The 14845-nt window shown below is 42.8% G+C and overlaps 1 protein-coding gene across 4 annotated transcripts in view; it reads right to left on the reverse strand.

The window, feature by feature from the left end:
* MBD3 (methyl-CpG binding domain protein 3) overlaps nucleotides 1-8217 on the reverse strand; it is a 12821-nt gene extending 4604 nt beyond the window's left edge. The window contains exons 1-5 of one of the 4 annotated variants that reach the window (XM_075611540.1): nucleotides 7985-8217; nucleotides 7096-7113; nucleotides 5699-5924; nucleotides 5280-5417; nucleotides 4708-4798 (exon numbers count right to left, since the gene is read on the reverse strand). In XM_075611540.1, the coding sequence (XP_075467655.1) occupies nucleotides 4708-4798; nucleotides 5280-5417; nucleotides 5699-5924; nucleotides 7096-7113; nucleotides 7985-8094 (583 nt within the window). In that variant the 5' untranslated portion in view covers nucleotides 8095-8217. The remainder of the gene's footprint in view (nucleotides 1-4707; nucleotides 4799-5279; nucleotides 5418-5698; nucleotides 5925-7095; nucleotides 7114-7984) is intronic. The other 3 variants (XM_075611542.1, XM_075611541.1, XM_075611543.1) reach the window with 3 other exon arrangements.
* Between the last annotated feature and the right edge of the window lie 6628 nt (nucleotides 8218-14845).

The raw sequence follows: 14845 nt of genomic DNA on the forward strand, positions 1-14845 counted from the left end.
TGTATATACAGTGGCAAGAAAGTTTTTGAACCCCCTTAAGATTTTCATATATTTCACACCTAAAATGTTATTAGATCTTAATCTAAGTCCTAATAATAGATAAAGATAACCTGATCAAATAAGCTAGACAAAAAAATATGATATTTTCAACATTTATGCACAAATAATTAAACATTCAATATCCATGTGTGAAAAAGTATGTAAACCTTTAGATTCAGTACCTGGTGGCGCCTCCTTGAGCAGCAATGACTTCAACCAAGCATTTCCTGTAACTGCTTGTCAGTCTCATGTCGGTTTTGAGGCATTTTGGCCCATTCCTCCTTACAGTACTACTTCAACTCAGTGGCATTTGAGGGCTTGCATGGACAGTTCGCTTCAGGTCCTGCCACAACATTTCGATGGGGTTTAGGTCCGAACTTTGACTAGGCCATTCTAAAACGCGGAATTTCTTCTTCTGAATATCAGCTGGTATGTTTAAGATCATTGTGCAATGATCGAATGCTTCAGCTGGAGAAGCCAGGAAAGGAAGGGTCTTACAGTTTGGAGGAGACAAATTGTTTTTATGCTGCTGAAGGTCAAAGGTTAATGCAAGAAAGAGAGATCCCAGAGTATCTTCATCACGTGAACAGACGTTTAGAAGAAGAGGTAGACAGAGTTCTCATGACCCACTTTCGTTTCACCTTCAACTCATGGACTGCTGGCATGACATTCTCCTCTAGAATATTTTGATACAATGCAGAATTCATGGTTATATCAATGATGGCAAGCCATCCAGGTGTGGAGGCGGCAAATCAGCCCCAAACCACCAGACACTCCCACAACCATGATTGACGGTTGGGATGAGGTTCTTCTGTTCGAACGCAGTGTTTGGTTTTCGCCAAACATAATGTTTCTCATTTCAGGACCTAAAGTTCTACCTTTAACTCTTCTGCCCAGAGAACATTATTCCAGAAGTCTTGTGGCAATCTTCAGATGGACAGCAATGTTCTTTTTAGAGAGCAGTGGTTTACACTTGGCTATCCTTCCATGAACACTGTTCTTTTTCAGTCTTTTTCTGATAGTTGAGCATGAACTCACATTAGCCAAGGTGAGAGTGGCCTGCAGATCCTTGGATGTTAGTCTGTGGTTCTTTGTGACTTCCTGGATGATTTGCCGGTTTGTCCTTGGAGAGATTTTGGTCCGACAACTGCTCCTGGGTAGAGTGACTGATCTTGAACGTTCTCCACTAGTAGACAGACTGTGGATTGGTGGAGCCCCAAATCCTTAGAAATGGTTTTGTAATCCCTTCTAGACTGATGGGCATCAATAACTTCTTTTCTGAGGTCCTTAGAAATTTCTTTTGATCGTGGCACAAGGTGTTTCCACACACCTGTATGGTGAAGACCAAACTCAAGGTTTCTGATTTTTATATAGGGTGGGGCCTCCCAAACTCACTCAAGATGATGTACCTAATTATTTGAACACCGTATTCTACTTATCCCCTTTCATCTAGCCGATAGAACTAGGGAAACCATTTACTTTTGCACATACCCAAACTCTTACTCATTGTCGAATTCACACAATTTGTTTCAAAAGACATGGGTTTATACTAACCAATTCCTATTGGATATTGAAGAAAATATTGATTTTATTAAGAAGGTCATCATGGAGAAACTTTGGAATTTCTGTGATTATCATTGCGGTTCACAAACTTTTTCTCGCCACTGTATGTCATCTTCCGCCCTGGTTGATCCACGGTTGAATAAAAGACCCCCCAATGATCTGACAGGTACTGCGGTTGCCAATCTTCTCCACGTTGCTCCAACAAATTCTGATTTCATCCCCCCCCCCCCATCTTCCTTGTGGTTGTTGTCTTGGTCTTTTAACTACCCTTGAAACCGTCACGTACGATCTTTGTCCAACAATAGTAATTTCTTCTTGCGACATGGCTGGTCCACTGCCATTTTACTTTCTTCACCCTTGTGTTGTCATAGACTTATTTGGTTTCAAACCCATTATTTTTTTATTTCTTTGTGTAATACCCAGCATACATCAATCCATACTTCTTAAGGAGTTGTCTGAAGCTTCTGAATTATCTTTGCATTTAGGGTCTACGTTTCACATACGTACGTGAGCACGGGCAGAATACACTGGGTCAAAACTTTCCTCATGAGTCAAAGTGGAAGATCCCTTTGAAAGATTGTCTTGTTCCTTCCAAATGTGTCCCATCCCATCTTTATTCTATTGATTTAATTCAAACGGTACCCATCCATTGTTACTTGCCGGCCAAGACAAACAACTTCTTTTAGTTCTGTTTCATTTATTGTGATCTTTGCAGAGTTGACACATTTGTTGAACATCACTTTGGCCTTGTTGAGATCCACGTGGATGTCCACTTATTTGCTTCGGTGAGTTCTCAGATTTGTTAGTTGTAGATCTCCTGGACTTGTAGCAAAAATAGTCATCTGCAAATCGTATGCGACTTAAAATAAATTACCGTACTTGAGGTCCTTTTTTCTCCCAATGCAATGTCTTGAATAATTCAAGTGTTTCTGGGAAAAGCTTTGGTGACATGGTGTCTCCCTGTTGCACTCCCTTGCTGATCCTCATCTTGTTTGTGTTGTACCATCAAGTAATCCAATGGTTGATGTGGCACTCGTACATGTTCTTTATATCAATATATGCATCTTCTTAATCCATCTAGGCCCGCCAAATTGTACACAGAATCAAATACTTTTTTGCAGTCTATAAATCCTATGCTGAGTGGTAAATCATATTCATTACTTAGGGAAATCACATCTTGTACAACTTGGAATTTGGTCCATTTTATTGTATCCGCTGAAATCCCGCTTGTTCTCTAAGCTGGTTTGTCCAGCCCAGATGTTACAGCCAAGTAGCAAGTATCTTTGTAAAAATCGTGATCTAATTTGTAGTTCTTTGTCTCTCTTCTTGTGGATAAGGATAACTATGACATTGCTCCATTGTTCTGAAATGTTCCTATACTTCAAGCAACATGTAAAGAGCTTTGCAAGGATTTGCTCCAATTCTTTCACAGCCTCTTTCAAATCTTCAGTTGTAATTACAACTACCCCGGGGGCCTTCATACTCTTCATGGATTTTATTGCCTTAGCCACTTCTTCTGGAAGGAAGCATGGTACATCATTGGTGGTTTCTTCTCGCTTGTTCTCTCCTGGATTATGCTCTGTTCACATACAATTTCATGTAGAAGTTCTCAACTTTCTTTATAAGTGCAAGGTTTTGCCGATGTGCAATGATTTGCTTCTTCCTAATCATAAAAGTCGAGGCTTTGTTTTCTTTAAGCTTTCGTTATCTTCGATAGTCTTCTTTACAAGGTCACATTTTCTTACATCTCCAGTTATACGTTTGTGGACCGTCTTGCACAGCTCTGCATACTGAATTCTTGTTCTTACGTCTTGGGATTGCCTCATTTCTTGTTGGCTTTTCAGTAATTGCTTTGTCTCCAGATCTTTGTTAGAAATTCCTCCAGCTTCTTCTGCGCTTTCAACTAGAATCTTCATAATTGTTTGTTACAGTGTCCACACGCATTTCAAGAAAGCTGAAGTATTATTTTTAGCTATAGTTGTAATTCTCTGCTATTATTGATGTCCACTTTCTATTAGGATTTGCCTTGTTAATTAGGATAGAATGCATTTAATTTTTTACTGAATTGGGTCCATTCCATATCTATTTTCTATTTGGATTCTTCTTAAATAATAAATTCATGATGTAGAAGTTTTCACATTCTGCAAATTCTACTAATCTGTCCCCACGTTCATTACTGTAACCATACTTACCAACTGATGCTTCGTCTTTCGGCTGGGCACTAATCTTTGCATTGAAATCTCCCATAATGATCTTGAGGTGACAATTTCCTTTGTTATTAAGTTGGCCGACACACACACACACACACACACACACACACACACACACACACACACACACACACACTAGTAAACCAACTGTATAATCATGTCACAGACACTTAGAAACTGGCATCAGATAATGCTAATTTTCCCTTAGAGACTCGTGTTTGCCCCCTGAATTTCTGAGTGTGGCTGAGAAAGGGACAAGTATAGCCCAAGCGTCCCGTTTCCACTCCTACCCATACAGATGTAGCAAGATTTACTGTCCCTAGGACCACAGCCGAAAGCGACCGCGGTGCTGCGAACAGTGTCTTCTGCGATCCCACAGCATCCATGCTTCCGAATGAAACCCCCCACAGAATTAATCTTCCTGGGCCGCTATCGTCACGGCGACACAAACAGTAAGTCTTGCTACATCTGTGCCTACCTACCTGGGTATGTATGTACACTAGTCCAGTTTAATTTTGTATTTTTGTTAAATGTAATTATATTCTTTTTCATTCTAATTACTGAGAACATTTCTGTGCTGTCCATTTGTGGCATATTGCCCATTTTTTGCTCCATTTTGGCCTTTTTTCAGGTAACCATCCTACTTTTTCTATATTGAAGAGTCATGAGTCTATTATATTTCTGGATTTTGTCTATGTGGGAGGTGGCATTTTAATTGGGCTCCTCATCCCATGCACCAACTACATATATCTACGGTTATATCGATATCATCTTGTGAGTACAATCAAAGGTAGCCAGGAGCTGGGTTACCCACAGGAGAGGCCAAGGTATTCAGGGTTCGAGGGGAGAAAGAGGGGGTCAGAGGTATGCAGAAAAATCACCCACCACCTCTTACCTTGCAGTCCTTTTGGCAGATCCATAGTTTTCACCAACTCCTCTGCTATGTCGAAGGCGTTTAACCCACTGAGCTTCTTCTCCCAGAACAGCTGCAGACAGGAAGAGTACCGATTCAAGGGGCTGTCCCTGCTAGGACCGAAGTGTACTAATGGCAGGGACGTGTTTAAGGAAGTCAAAACTGGGTGATCGACCCCTTTCCCATCAAAATGTGTCACCTAGAAGCATTTCCAAAATCCTTTTTAAAGTCAGTGTGCAAACATGGTGGGTGAGTTGAGACTTGGGATTGATGTCCTCTGGCTGCTTTGTCTGTTATAACTGTTTACCAAGAGTTTGCCCAGGCAAATCCCTCTCCCTTATCTTTATTGGCTTTCTGATAAGGCATGGTAGGATAATATTGATAAGGGTCATTTTTAAAGCTCCCTCAAATAAAAATCCTTATAATACAAATTATTAATATTTTGTAAAAAAAAAAAAAAAAGGAAATTCATGGAGAAAATGTTATAAGACTAACATTGTAACAACCGCTCAGGCAGTGACAACTATTAACCCTTCCCTCCTCTGGCCTCTCACCTGACGTGGTTGGTCTACGGCTTTCTGCGGGTCGCTCTTCACCTTGTTGGTCGGGTGGTTAGTCACCTTGGTAACTGGCTGTTTAAATATGGAGGCCGTCTGCCTAACGGGGAGTGCGGTGTTGAGGTCAGGCTTACCCTGCAAGAAGAGTATGAGCAGTGCTGAAGGGAACAGTATAATCTGAATGTAATAACATGGGCTACACTGCTGCCTGCACACAGTAATGCAGAGGGAATTGTATCCTGCCTTTGCTTCTTCTCCCTCCCACTCCCTGCACAATGTGCCACAGAGACCCATCCGGCAATGTGTTCCCTCGGCTTGGTTCAGCCCACCAACCCCCTGAATTGTATCGCCTTGGATCAGCCCCTCTCCCCCACCAGTGTGGTAATTTTTTTCTCCCTGCCCGTCCTCTATGTTACCTTGGCTTGGTTCAGCCCATCGTAGCGCATGCGCTGGCGGTTCTTGTTCAACTTGCTCATCAGCATCTTCCCGGTACGGAAGTCGAAGGTGCTGAGATCCATGGAGTTCCCCAGGTAACGCGCCAGCTGCGGCTTACTGCGGAACTTCTTCCCGCTGGGGCTAAAACGCAGGAGGCGGGACTTAGAGGCAGGACACGCCCCCTCCCCTCCCACCCTCTGTAGGGGCCTGCAATGCATTGCGGAGCAATATAACAACATGCAGAGCAATGTAACAACACAGATAAGCTGCAGGCCTCTCCTGCAGCCTTAACCAACAAAACCCGAAGCGCAGAGAATCTCTGTGTGCTGCAGCCTCTGTTTCCAATGACAACACAGATCCAAGATAGTCAACTCCTGGGAAATGTTGTGTATGTGCATCTGTAAACATGCATGTGTGTACGAGATATATATATATATATATATATATATATATATATATATATATATATATATATATATACACACACACACACACACACGTGTGTGTCATATATATAATGTTTAGATATACACACACATACTACATATAGATCTGTCGATACAGATGTGTGTATAATGTACCTTTTCTCCTTATAAATTCTCTATGTTTAGATTATAGGATCTTATACAAGGTCTCCATTCTCCCTCAGTTGTCTTTTAATCTCTATGATTTGAAATTATGTGAGCTCTTACACTGCATTATATCACACAAAGATCTGGTTAATGTGATATAAAAATATTACAATCAATTATGCTAATTTCCTTTGCATGACCCCTGAGATGCAATCAGATGTCAGTGATGATATAATAAGTAGGGGCTCAATGTTAAAATGTGCAGGCTCACTTAGGTACAAAGTGAGCAGCAATGTGTCTTAATAGGTTAAATATTGGTGAAAATAAACTAGCAAGTGTATGGATTGTTAAACCATGTGAAGTTTATTTTAGAACTGAGGAAAGTGGGACAATTGTTAATCTTGTATTTAAGGTTATTTTGCAAACTTTATAAAACTAAAAACAGGTCACTTTTGCCTAGCTAAGAAATATGTATTTTTACAGTATTTCAAATGAGAAATAGAATCCCAAATTATAAATTAATTGCTTTCTTGTGTTTATTTGGGGGAGATGGAGCGTTTCATTACGACTCACTGCCTTTTCTTTTACACATTACATTTTACGTTAAATCAAATATAATGCATATTTGTTAACCCCTCAAGTGCTAGAGGGGCCAACACCGCATTGCATGTTGCTTTGCAATGCGCTGCAGGTCCCTTTCGCACACGAGGGGGTCACAAGAATAAAAACAAAATTTATGATCAAAAAAATAAATAAACGTAAATGAACATAATATAGATAATGTTCTTATAATCCTAATGCTTTACCTGCTCTGCCCTGCCTCTCTGTACAGCCACAAACACACACAACGGGGAGAAAAAAAAAACACAAAACACAAAAAAGATAATTGTAGGTTGCAAAATACATGCAAAAAAAAAATCACATCTCTAATCATTATACACAGCCCACAAACTCAGAAAGAGTTAAAGCCCCCTATATATAGACCCTCATATCATAACCCCTCAACACTCCTAACCTTACACCCTATACATATCTCCTAATCCCCATTTGGAGGAACCCAATATACCCTATTCAAACAACACCCACATCCTTCCATACATCGTCCCCCTAGTGGCAGCACCTCCCACAACTAAGGTCACAGTTTCCCCCCAAATCCAGTCTTCCCCTGTAACAACCGCCACCCAAATATCCCTTCTTGTCTCAGAGACCCCCCCTCCCCCCACCCCTATGTGGTTCCCCTACAATCTCTTACATCCCTAATAATAATAATAAATAATAATAACCCCACAAACACCCACATTCATGGAATCCCTCACTTCAACCCCCATTGTTAAATTTCCCATTCTGAGATTTCTTAAAACCTTAGAATGACCCCCCCCCCAAAAAAAAATAATAATACTCCCCCTCCCAGATTCTGCACCTTATAAGAAAACACTCATTCACTCCTCCCTTAGCTGGACCCTTCCTCTCTGTGACTCCCTAAGCCCAACCACTTCACTCACAAAGCTTCGCCTCGGTACCCCCATGTTACTTCTAACTACCTCCCTCGGTAACCCTCCACCCCATCTATCTTCCTAAAAACCGCAGAACCCCCTCATACACCCCCTTCTCTCACTGAAGCACCACCTAATCCCCTCCTGAAACCTTATACCTTCTCTACCCCCACCCTTACTGGTCCCCTCTCTCCCCATTCACCTATAATAATAGACATCGCTCTTTCCCGCTGACAGTCCCGACCTCCGGGTAACCTCCTCCTTCTTCCAGCCCTGCGGCAGGGCCGAGCACTCCCAGCGCTTCCTCTCCATCCCGCTCTCCGATACCGGGATGGGGGGCAAGGAGGGGGGTGGGGGAAAGAAAGAGTAGGGGACGCGCTCCCTCAGCGCGTGTATCCTTCACACAACAGTGCACGAGTCCGGCGGCAACTCACCACTACGCGTATCCCTCCGTTTGCCAGCGCGTCCGCTGATTGGACGAAAATGCCGGGTGGGCGGTAACAAGTCAAAATCCGTCCGCGCTATTGTTCGGCGATTTCTACGTCACTAGGCATGATGAGGGCGGAAATCGAGACGGGTAGCAACCATATTGGAGTGGGGCAAAGGCATAGTGGTGGCTACGGCATCCAGACTGATGTTTCCATTTTTGTTTTGGGCAAAACAGGTATATAAGAGTACCTCATTTGTGAGGCTGCAGCCAGTAGCAGCAGAATCGTAGGGACGGGAAATGGCATGAACATGGTGTTAGGCCGCACTTATAGTGCCGGCGACGCGACGGATTACGTCACCTGTCGCCATTGCGAAAGTTGCATTTTAAATTTAGGCGACGTCACAGATTACAAGGCCAGCGACGTCATAAAGGCGTAGGGCAGAGGGACGGAGACGCTCCGGATTGGCCGCAAGGGGAGACCGTCGCCGAAAAAATCAAATATCAGTGACTACCAGATTTTTCGTAGCACTGTCGCTTTGTCGCCGTCGCGTGCACTATAAGTGCCCACGACGGCGACCATGCATTTGTTTTGACGCCACGATCGCGTCGTCGGCACTATAAGCGCAGCCTAAGTTACAGTCTAACCAGGTACCTTATATAAATCTTCAGTCACAGATACATTGTATACCTGTGGACAATGTATCTGTGACTGAAGATTTGCATATTGTATCTATAGCTATAAAAGCACCTGTGTGTCAGGGCCGTTGCTCAAACACCATGAAACCTAGACACCTGAAACTTTGCATGCATATTAAGGAAATTCCAAGGGTGTGCACCTAAGGTTGCCAGGTGGCTTGTCCAAAAATACTGGACACAGTGGTGAAAGGTGCGACGCGCGTGAGAATCGTTGGTGGGGAAGAATGTTATTTATAAATTACCTGACTTACGTAATTTTTTTCTAAATTTCACTCCAAGTATTCACCATTTGCACCAATTTATATTCATTGAATTTTGAACCAAAATAGATACACAGCTTGCACAAACCACATAAACTATGAGTCCATTTTTAGAGTTCACTGGCACGTCACACTGAACACAGGGCATATTTCCCATATAGATGCAATCGTCGTCCAAGTCAGGGGAGCGCAGTGTAGTAACCGGAAAATAAATTAATTGGACAGAATATAGTGCAATATATCCTTACAAGATAATTATCATGTGGACTGGTGGTTGGAGTAATACTGACATATTTCCCAATAATAAAAGCGATTCCAAAACTGTGGCAAATAGTCTGCAATGGTAGTAAGGTAGAAGAGGAACCCTCCAAAGCGAAAGTAGAGAAAAGAGACTGAGTGCAGACAGTATGAACGTTTCTTTATATAATATAAGCACTTAAAAATGAACACTCACAATGTGTATCTTCTTTTAAACATATACAATCTGTATATCTCTCTGTGGTGGAAGGTTGCGCTCTCACCGCCTCTCCTTCTCTCACAGACTCTGCATTCCCACTGTAGAGTCTCCGCACTTCCGGGTTAGATCCCCGGATGTTCACCCACACAAGACGCGTTTCTCTCTTTTCCCTGGATGCGATTGGGTAAACGCTACACGTTTCTTCAGGAGTATTCTCCTCTACTATCAGACTACTCTTAAATACTTTAAAATCTCCTCTGATTGGACAAAAGTTGTCGCTAACGTGAATCTTCACTTGTAATCTCAGATTGACTAAGTAGCTATAGAGCAATCTCTATTCCAAATAAACAGCCTAGAATGAGGCATAATGCCTCCATTGTCTATATACACTGATTGTAGAGGAGAATATAACTAAGGTAGCGGTGAAACGCTAGAAGGGAGAGGGAGGTATGGAGGGGTATAGATGTGTGGGGGGCTAACAGGAGAGTTGCATCGGGGCAGAAGGGCTGAGAGAGCAGGTTGCCCTGGTTAGAAGGGGAGCAGTTAGGGAGGGATCCAACGGGGCCAACTCTGGCAACGAGGAGGGCAGCAGGGCTCAGGGCAGAGGCATTTGGCAAGGCTTTATGGCTTAGCATGACAAGGGGGATTTGGCATTCAACTGCAGAAGCACAGGACGGCCGCTCAGTAACAACAAAGGGCGAGCAAGAACAGCAGTCTTTTGATAAAGGTGTGGATACTGAAGGTAGGTCCTTCTCGGGGCATGGGGAAAGGGCGCTGCGACAGGCTTTGGCGTGGGTTGGGACAGCAGACTTGGAGAGCTTAGGGGGCAGCAATTTATTTTTGGGAGCCTTTAGGGATTTCATGGCATCCTGGGGTCAAGTTGGTGGCGCAGTGTGGGAGATGTAGAGTAAGCTCAAGACGGGTAGATGGGGCTGCAAGCCATTTTCTTAATGTAGCACAGGTTTGGGTGGGAGGGGCGGCACATGCAGTGCAAGGGAGCATGGGGTGTCAGGTGGGTCGGTAGACAGCAGAGGGACAAACGAGAAGAGCAATGAGGGCAAGACGAAAGTATCAAAAAGTAGCTATCATGTTGATTATTTGTTTGACGAGTCCGTTGGGGGTATGTAACGGTACGGGTATACAGTCATGTGAAAAAGAAAGTACACCCTCTTTGAATTCCATGGTTTTCCATATTAGGACATAATAACAATCATCTGTTCCTTAGCAGGTCTTAAAATTAGGTAAATACAACCTCAGATGAACAACAACACGTGACATATTACACCGTGTCATGATATATTTAACAACAAAAAAAGCCAAAACTGCAAGGCAGGCAAGTCCGAAACGCATCAGAGGTTCCTCTCACAGGGCTTTGTGAGTGTTTTGTGATGTGACCCAATAAAGAGTAATTTTTTACCCAGCCACCGTCGTTCTTATTTTGGTTCAACAAGATGTGCACTGTTTGCACTTCCCCCCACGGGATACCTTCTCTCTGAACCAATGCCAAGTGCAGTTTGACACTCAACCGTCATCCTTCCCTACCCACCGCTCTCGGGTGACATATTTTTTCCCTCCTCATGAACGAAGCATTAGCTTGGGCGTCACCTCTTTATGAAAAGGGTTCCCCCTTGTTGGATGACTCCGTCGCTTTCATGCAAACCTTCTAGATAATTTTTGATACACCCGGTCGTGCGGCTACCGCTGAATTCACACTACTGCAGCTTTAAAACAAGGCTCACGCACTATCGGACAATATGCTATTGAGTTTAGGACCCTGGCAGCGGAGACCGATTGGAACGAGGGTGCTTTGAAGGCTACTTTCCGTCAGGGCATTGAGGAGAGGCTGAAGGATGAATTGACATACAGGGACCTAGCTGCCTCTGGCCTTTAAATAGCAGGCAGTTGCTACTAGTCGTTGCTCGTGCAAAGTACTTGGTACCTTGATCTGTCTGAGCTCTGCCTTTGCCTCTGTTTTGCCTGCCTGTACTTGGATCTCGTTTGGACCCGACAACCTCTTGCCTTCTGCGACCTCGGAACTGGACCTGACTACCCCTTGCCTTCCACAACCTCGGAACCGGACCTGACTACCCGTTGCCTGCCTCGACCCTGGAACTGGACCCGACTACCCCTGCATCCCAGGCCAAGGTCGGTGTACTACTTACTCCCTACCCCCCTGCGGGTCCTTATCCTGTCCTGCAGTCAACAAAGTTACACGAGAACGATGCCCAGCACCAGGTTTCATTCAGGCTCCTGTCGAGAAAAATTGAGTCCCACACATTCATTTTTGGTTAAGCAATTTATCTAGAGATTTTATTGCAACAGCTTGCGACGGTGAAGGAGGTAGCCAGGCTCACTAATAAAGGTTAAACCCGTTTGGTTACCTCTGATCCATGTTTTGGGGTTCAGGAATGTCAGCTCTTGGACCTAACTGTTGTAAAAGCATTACCTGTAATTATGCGACAAAGAATTTTTGTGTTTTTACCTTTCCCCTTATCTCCCCTTGAAAACGCTTGTATGACTCACCATTAGGGGTCCCTGCTTCATCACAGCCAAAAAAGGTAAATGGGGCAGAGATGTGAGGTGTCCCTGAAACAGTCAATGGGTCTCTAGGTTAATGGGGATACCCAGGTCACCCAGAACCAGTATAGGGGTTCTGGGGATACTCCTATCTACAAGGTTGTGAGGGGACTTTTAAAAGTTCAGTCCTAAGTTTAATTTTCAGAGTGTGGGGAATATGGCTAGTAAGAAATAACGTGCAGCTTCTTTATTCTATTTCCCATAACCAAAAGATTTAGGATATTTTATGGAACAGTGTTTTAAAACATATCTGTTTGTGCACAGAAATGAGTTGGGACTTTCAAAACCAATGCTCGAACAGGCCACTGGACTACCAAGTGGTGCCAGGAGGTCTGGCAGGACATCTGGAGATTAAAGCCCCAAGGTGTCAAGACCCTTTGGACAGGAGGGAAGGATTCAAGTATCCACACCCTGATATCAATTGATGCCCTTTGCATTTCCATTGATCCCACCAGACTGGCAGGAGCCGGTCACTGCGGGTGGCATTGGGCCAGAAGTGCCAACTTGCCCATGCCCCTTGGTTCATTCAGATTCCAAGTAAGCTTGTTGTGTCTACCAGCTTGTCTGCTTGGTGGCAGAGAAACTTCTCACGCTTTGGATTGGGTTATAATATTATTTGAATGAAAGTCAGAGGTATTATAACTCCTCGCGCCCATTAGAGTGGTTTTTCAAGGTGTTCTCTAAGGTCTCATAGTTCTCCAATCCTCTAAGATTCTAAGTTTCCAGTTGCAAGTCTCCAGCAAGAAAAGGACTGCTTCAGCAAAAACTGCCTGGAATATTTTCTGTCCTGTTTTTGCAACTGTTATCAGGAATAGGATTCCCTGCATCTAGGAGTCTACGTGTTACCCCAATTTCCAAGTAACTGTCTTTTTGCTGTAGTTTGTGTAACATTGTGTGTTTGCCTTTTCCTCTGAATAAATGTACAATTTATTTCATTAAACTGGTTTTGCTTAATGCATGATCCTGGTAAAAAAAGGTGTAAATGGCCTGGTGTCCCGTGACACAGCTGTTAGCAAGGGTGCATTAAATACAAATCAAAACATTGCGGTCTGATTTAACACAAATGCTCCAATCAGTCTACTTTATACCCAAAAGAAAAAAGGTGTGCATACATAAATTTTGCAATACCCACCCATATGACTTATCAGGCATCCTGTTTTATTTCTACATAAATTACCAATTATATTTTGCAAATTAAACAGAAAAAGCAAAGATATTATATATGGCATAATTATCCTCCCAAAACCCACAGCTACATCCCGCCCTCGCCTAACTATTCAAAGGAACAAGAGTCAAGAATATATCTCCACAGGTACGTGGATCATTATGGGTTTGATCCCCCCTAGTAATATCTGCTACACCTAGGTTTTTTTTTTTTATCCCCGTAGTGATCATACACGTGTATTAGAATGGAGTGTATTAATAAGCAGCATTTTTTAAAGTTCTCCTGACTGTAAAACTATGTATCAATATACTAACAACTATGTATAAGGCTATGGTTGCATTCTACAGTTAAACATTTTGGGATTGTTTTATTAGACTCCTTTTTTCTGAGTATCTTTTTAATATGTCACTTGTTGTGATTTTATATCTTTATATCAATATGCTTAGGAATTCCGCCTGAATGGACGTTTATGGTACATTCATGATTTCAACACCCGGTGATTATCACTCAGATAAGGCCCAATTGCCTAGGGCAGGTGATTTTAGACATCCGGTGGTTTACCTAGCATATATATCTCCGCATAGTGAGGTTCCTGTTACTCTTTTACAAAGTGCGTGTAACACATTAGTGTAGTGTTTTCTCCCTGTCTGCTATGCGGTTTGTGGTTCCGCAATAAATCTGTTTTTAATCAGCAAGCTCAATTTTGGACCCCGTTTGTTTTCTGCAGGGAGCGGTGCTTTACATTTACCTGCGGCCCAGGCAACCTTCACTTATTCATCGGACCGGAGAAGCACACCCACTGAGTCCTGACAGAACAGATACAGGGAGTAAAGGCTGTTAAATTGCTGCTGCAGAAGCCACTATTCTTTGGATATGAGCACTTGAATTTTGATATCCAGACATTTAATTGTTTCAATATACATTAAAAGAAGTTGCAAGTGTTAAGGGATTAGGTAATTGGGTTGATCTGGGTCCCAGTGGGATTGTGCCCCGACCCCTGTAGATTCAAAATTTTAACGATCACATTATGGCTCTATGTGCGATGGATTTGCCCACACATTTTCAACTATTATAGAGGGCCACCTCATCCATAACCTTACTGGGACTTATTCATTACGCTATACTTAAGATCCCATAGGTTGGGACCCCAAATTAGTTTATTTTGCACATGGAATTGAAGTACCTGTAGAGATATTTTCTTGACTTGTTCCTACACTCTCGGGTTCCAATTCATCAATTACTTCTAAATAATATATACATTTCAAGTCTCCGCTGTTCAGAACACAACAATTTAAAACCATTCCAAGCTACACAGGCTTTTAACCCATAACTTGTAATAGATTACTTTCCTGTAATAAAATGGTGGTTCTGGTTTTATAGCCCAAAACACATTTTAATGTAATATATTGAAAGTGTAACAATGTATAAAACGTTGAATTCATCCAATCTGGTAGTAAAAAAATACTGTATATCAGCAT

This window comes from Ascaphus truei, chromosome 8 (genome assembly GCF_040206685.1).
Source record: "Ascaphus truei isolate aAscTru1 chromosome 8, aAscTru1.hap1, whole genome shotgun sequence".
In the NCBI taxonomy this organism is placed as follows: domain Eukaryota; kingdom Metazoa; phylum Chordata; class Amphibia; order Anura; family Ascaphidae; genus Ascaphus; species Ascaphus truei.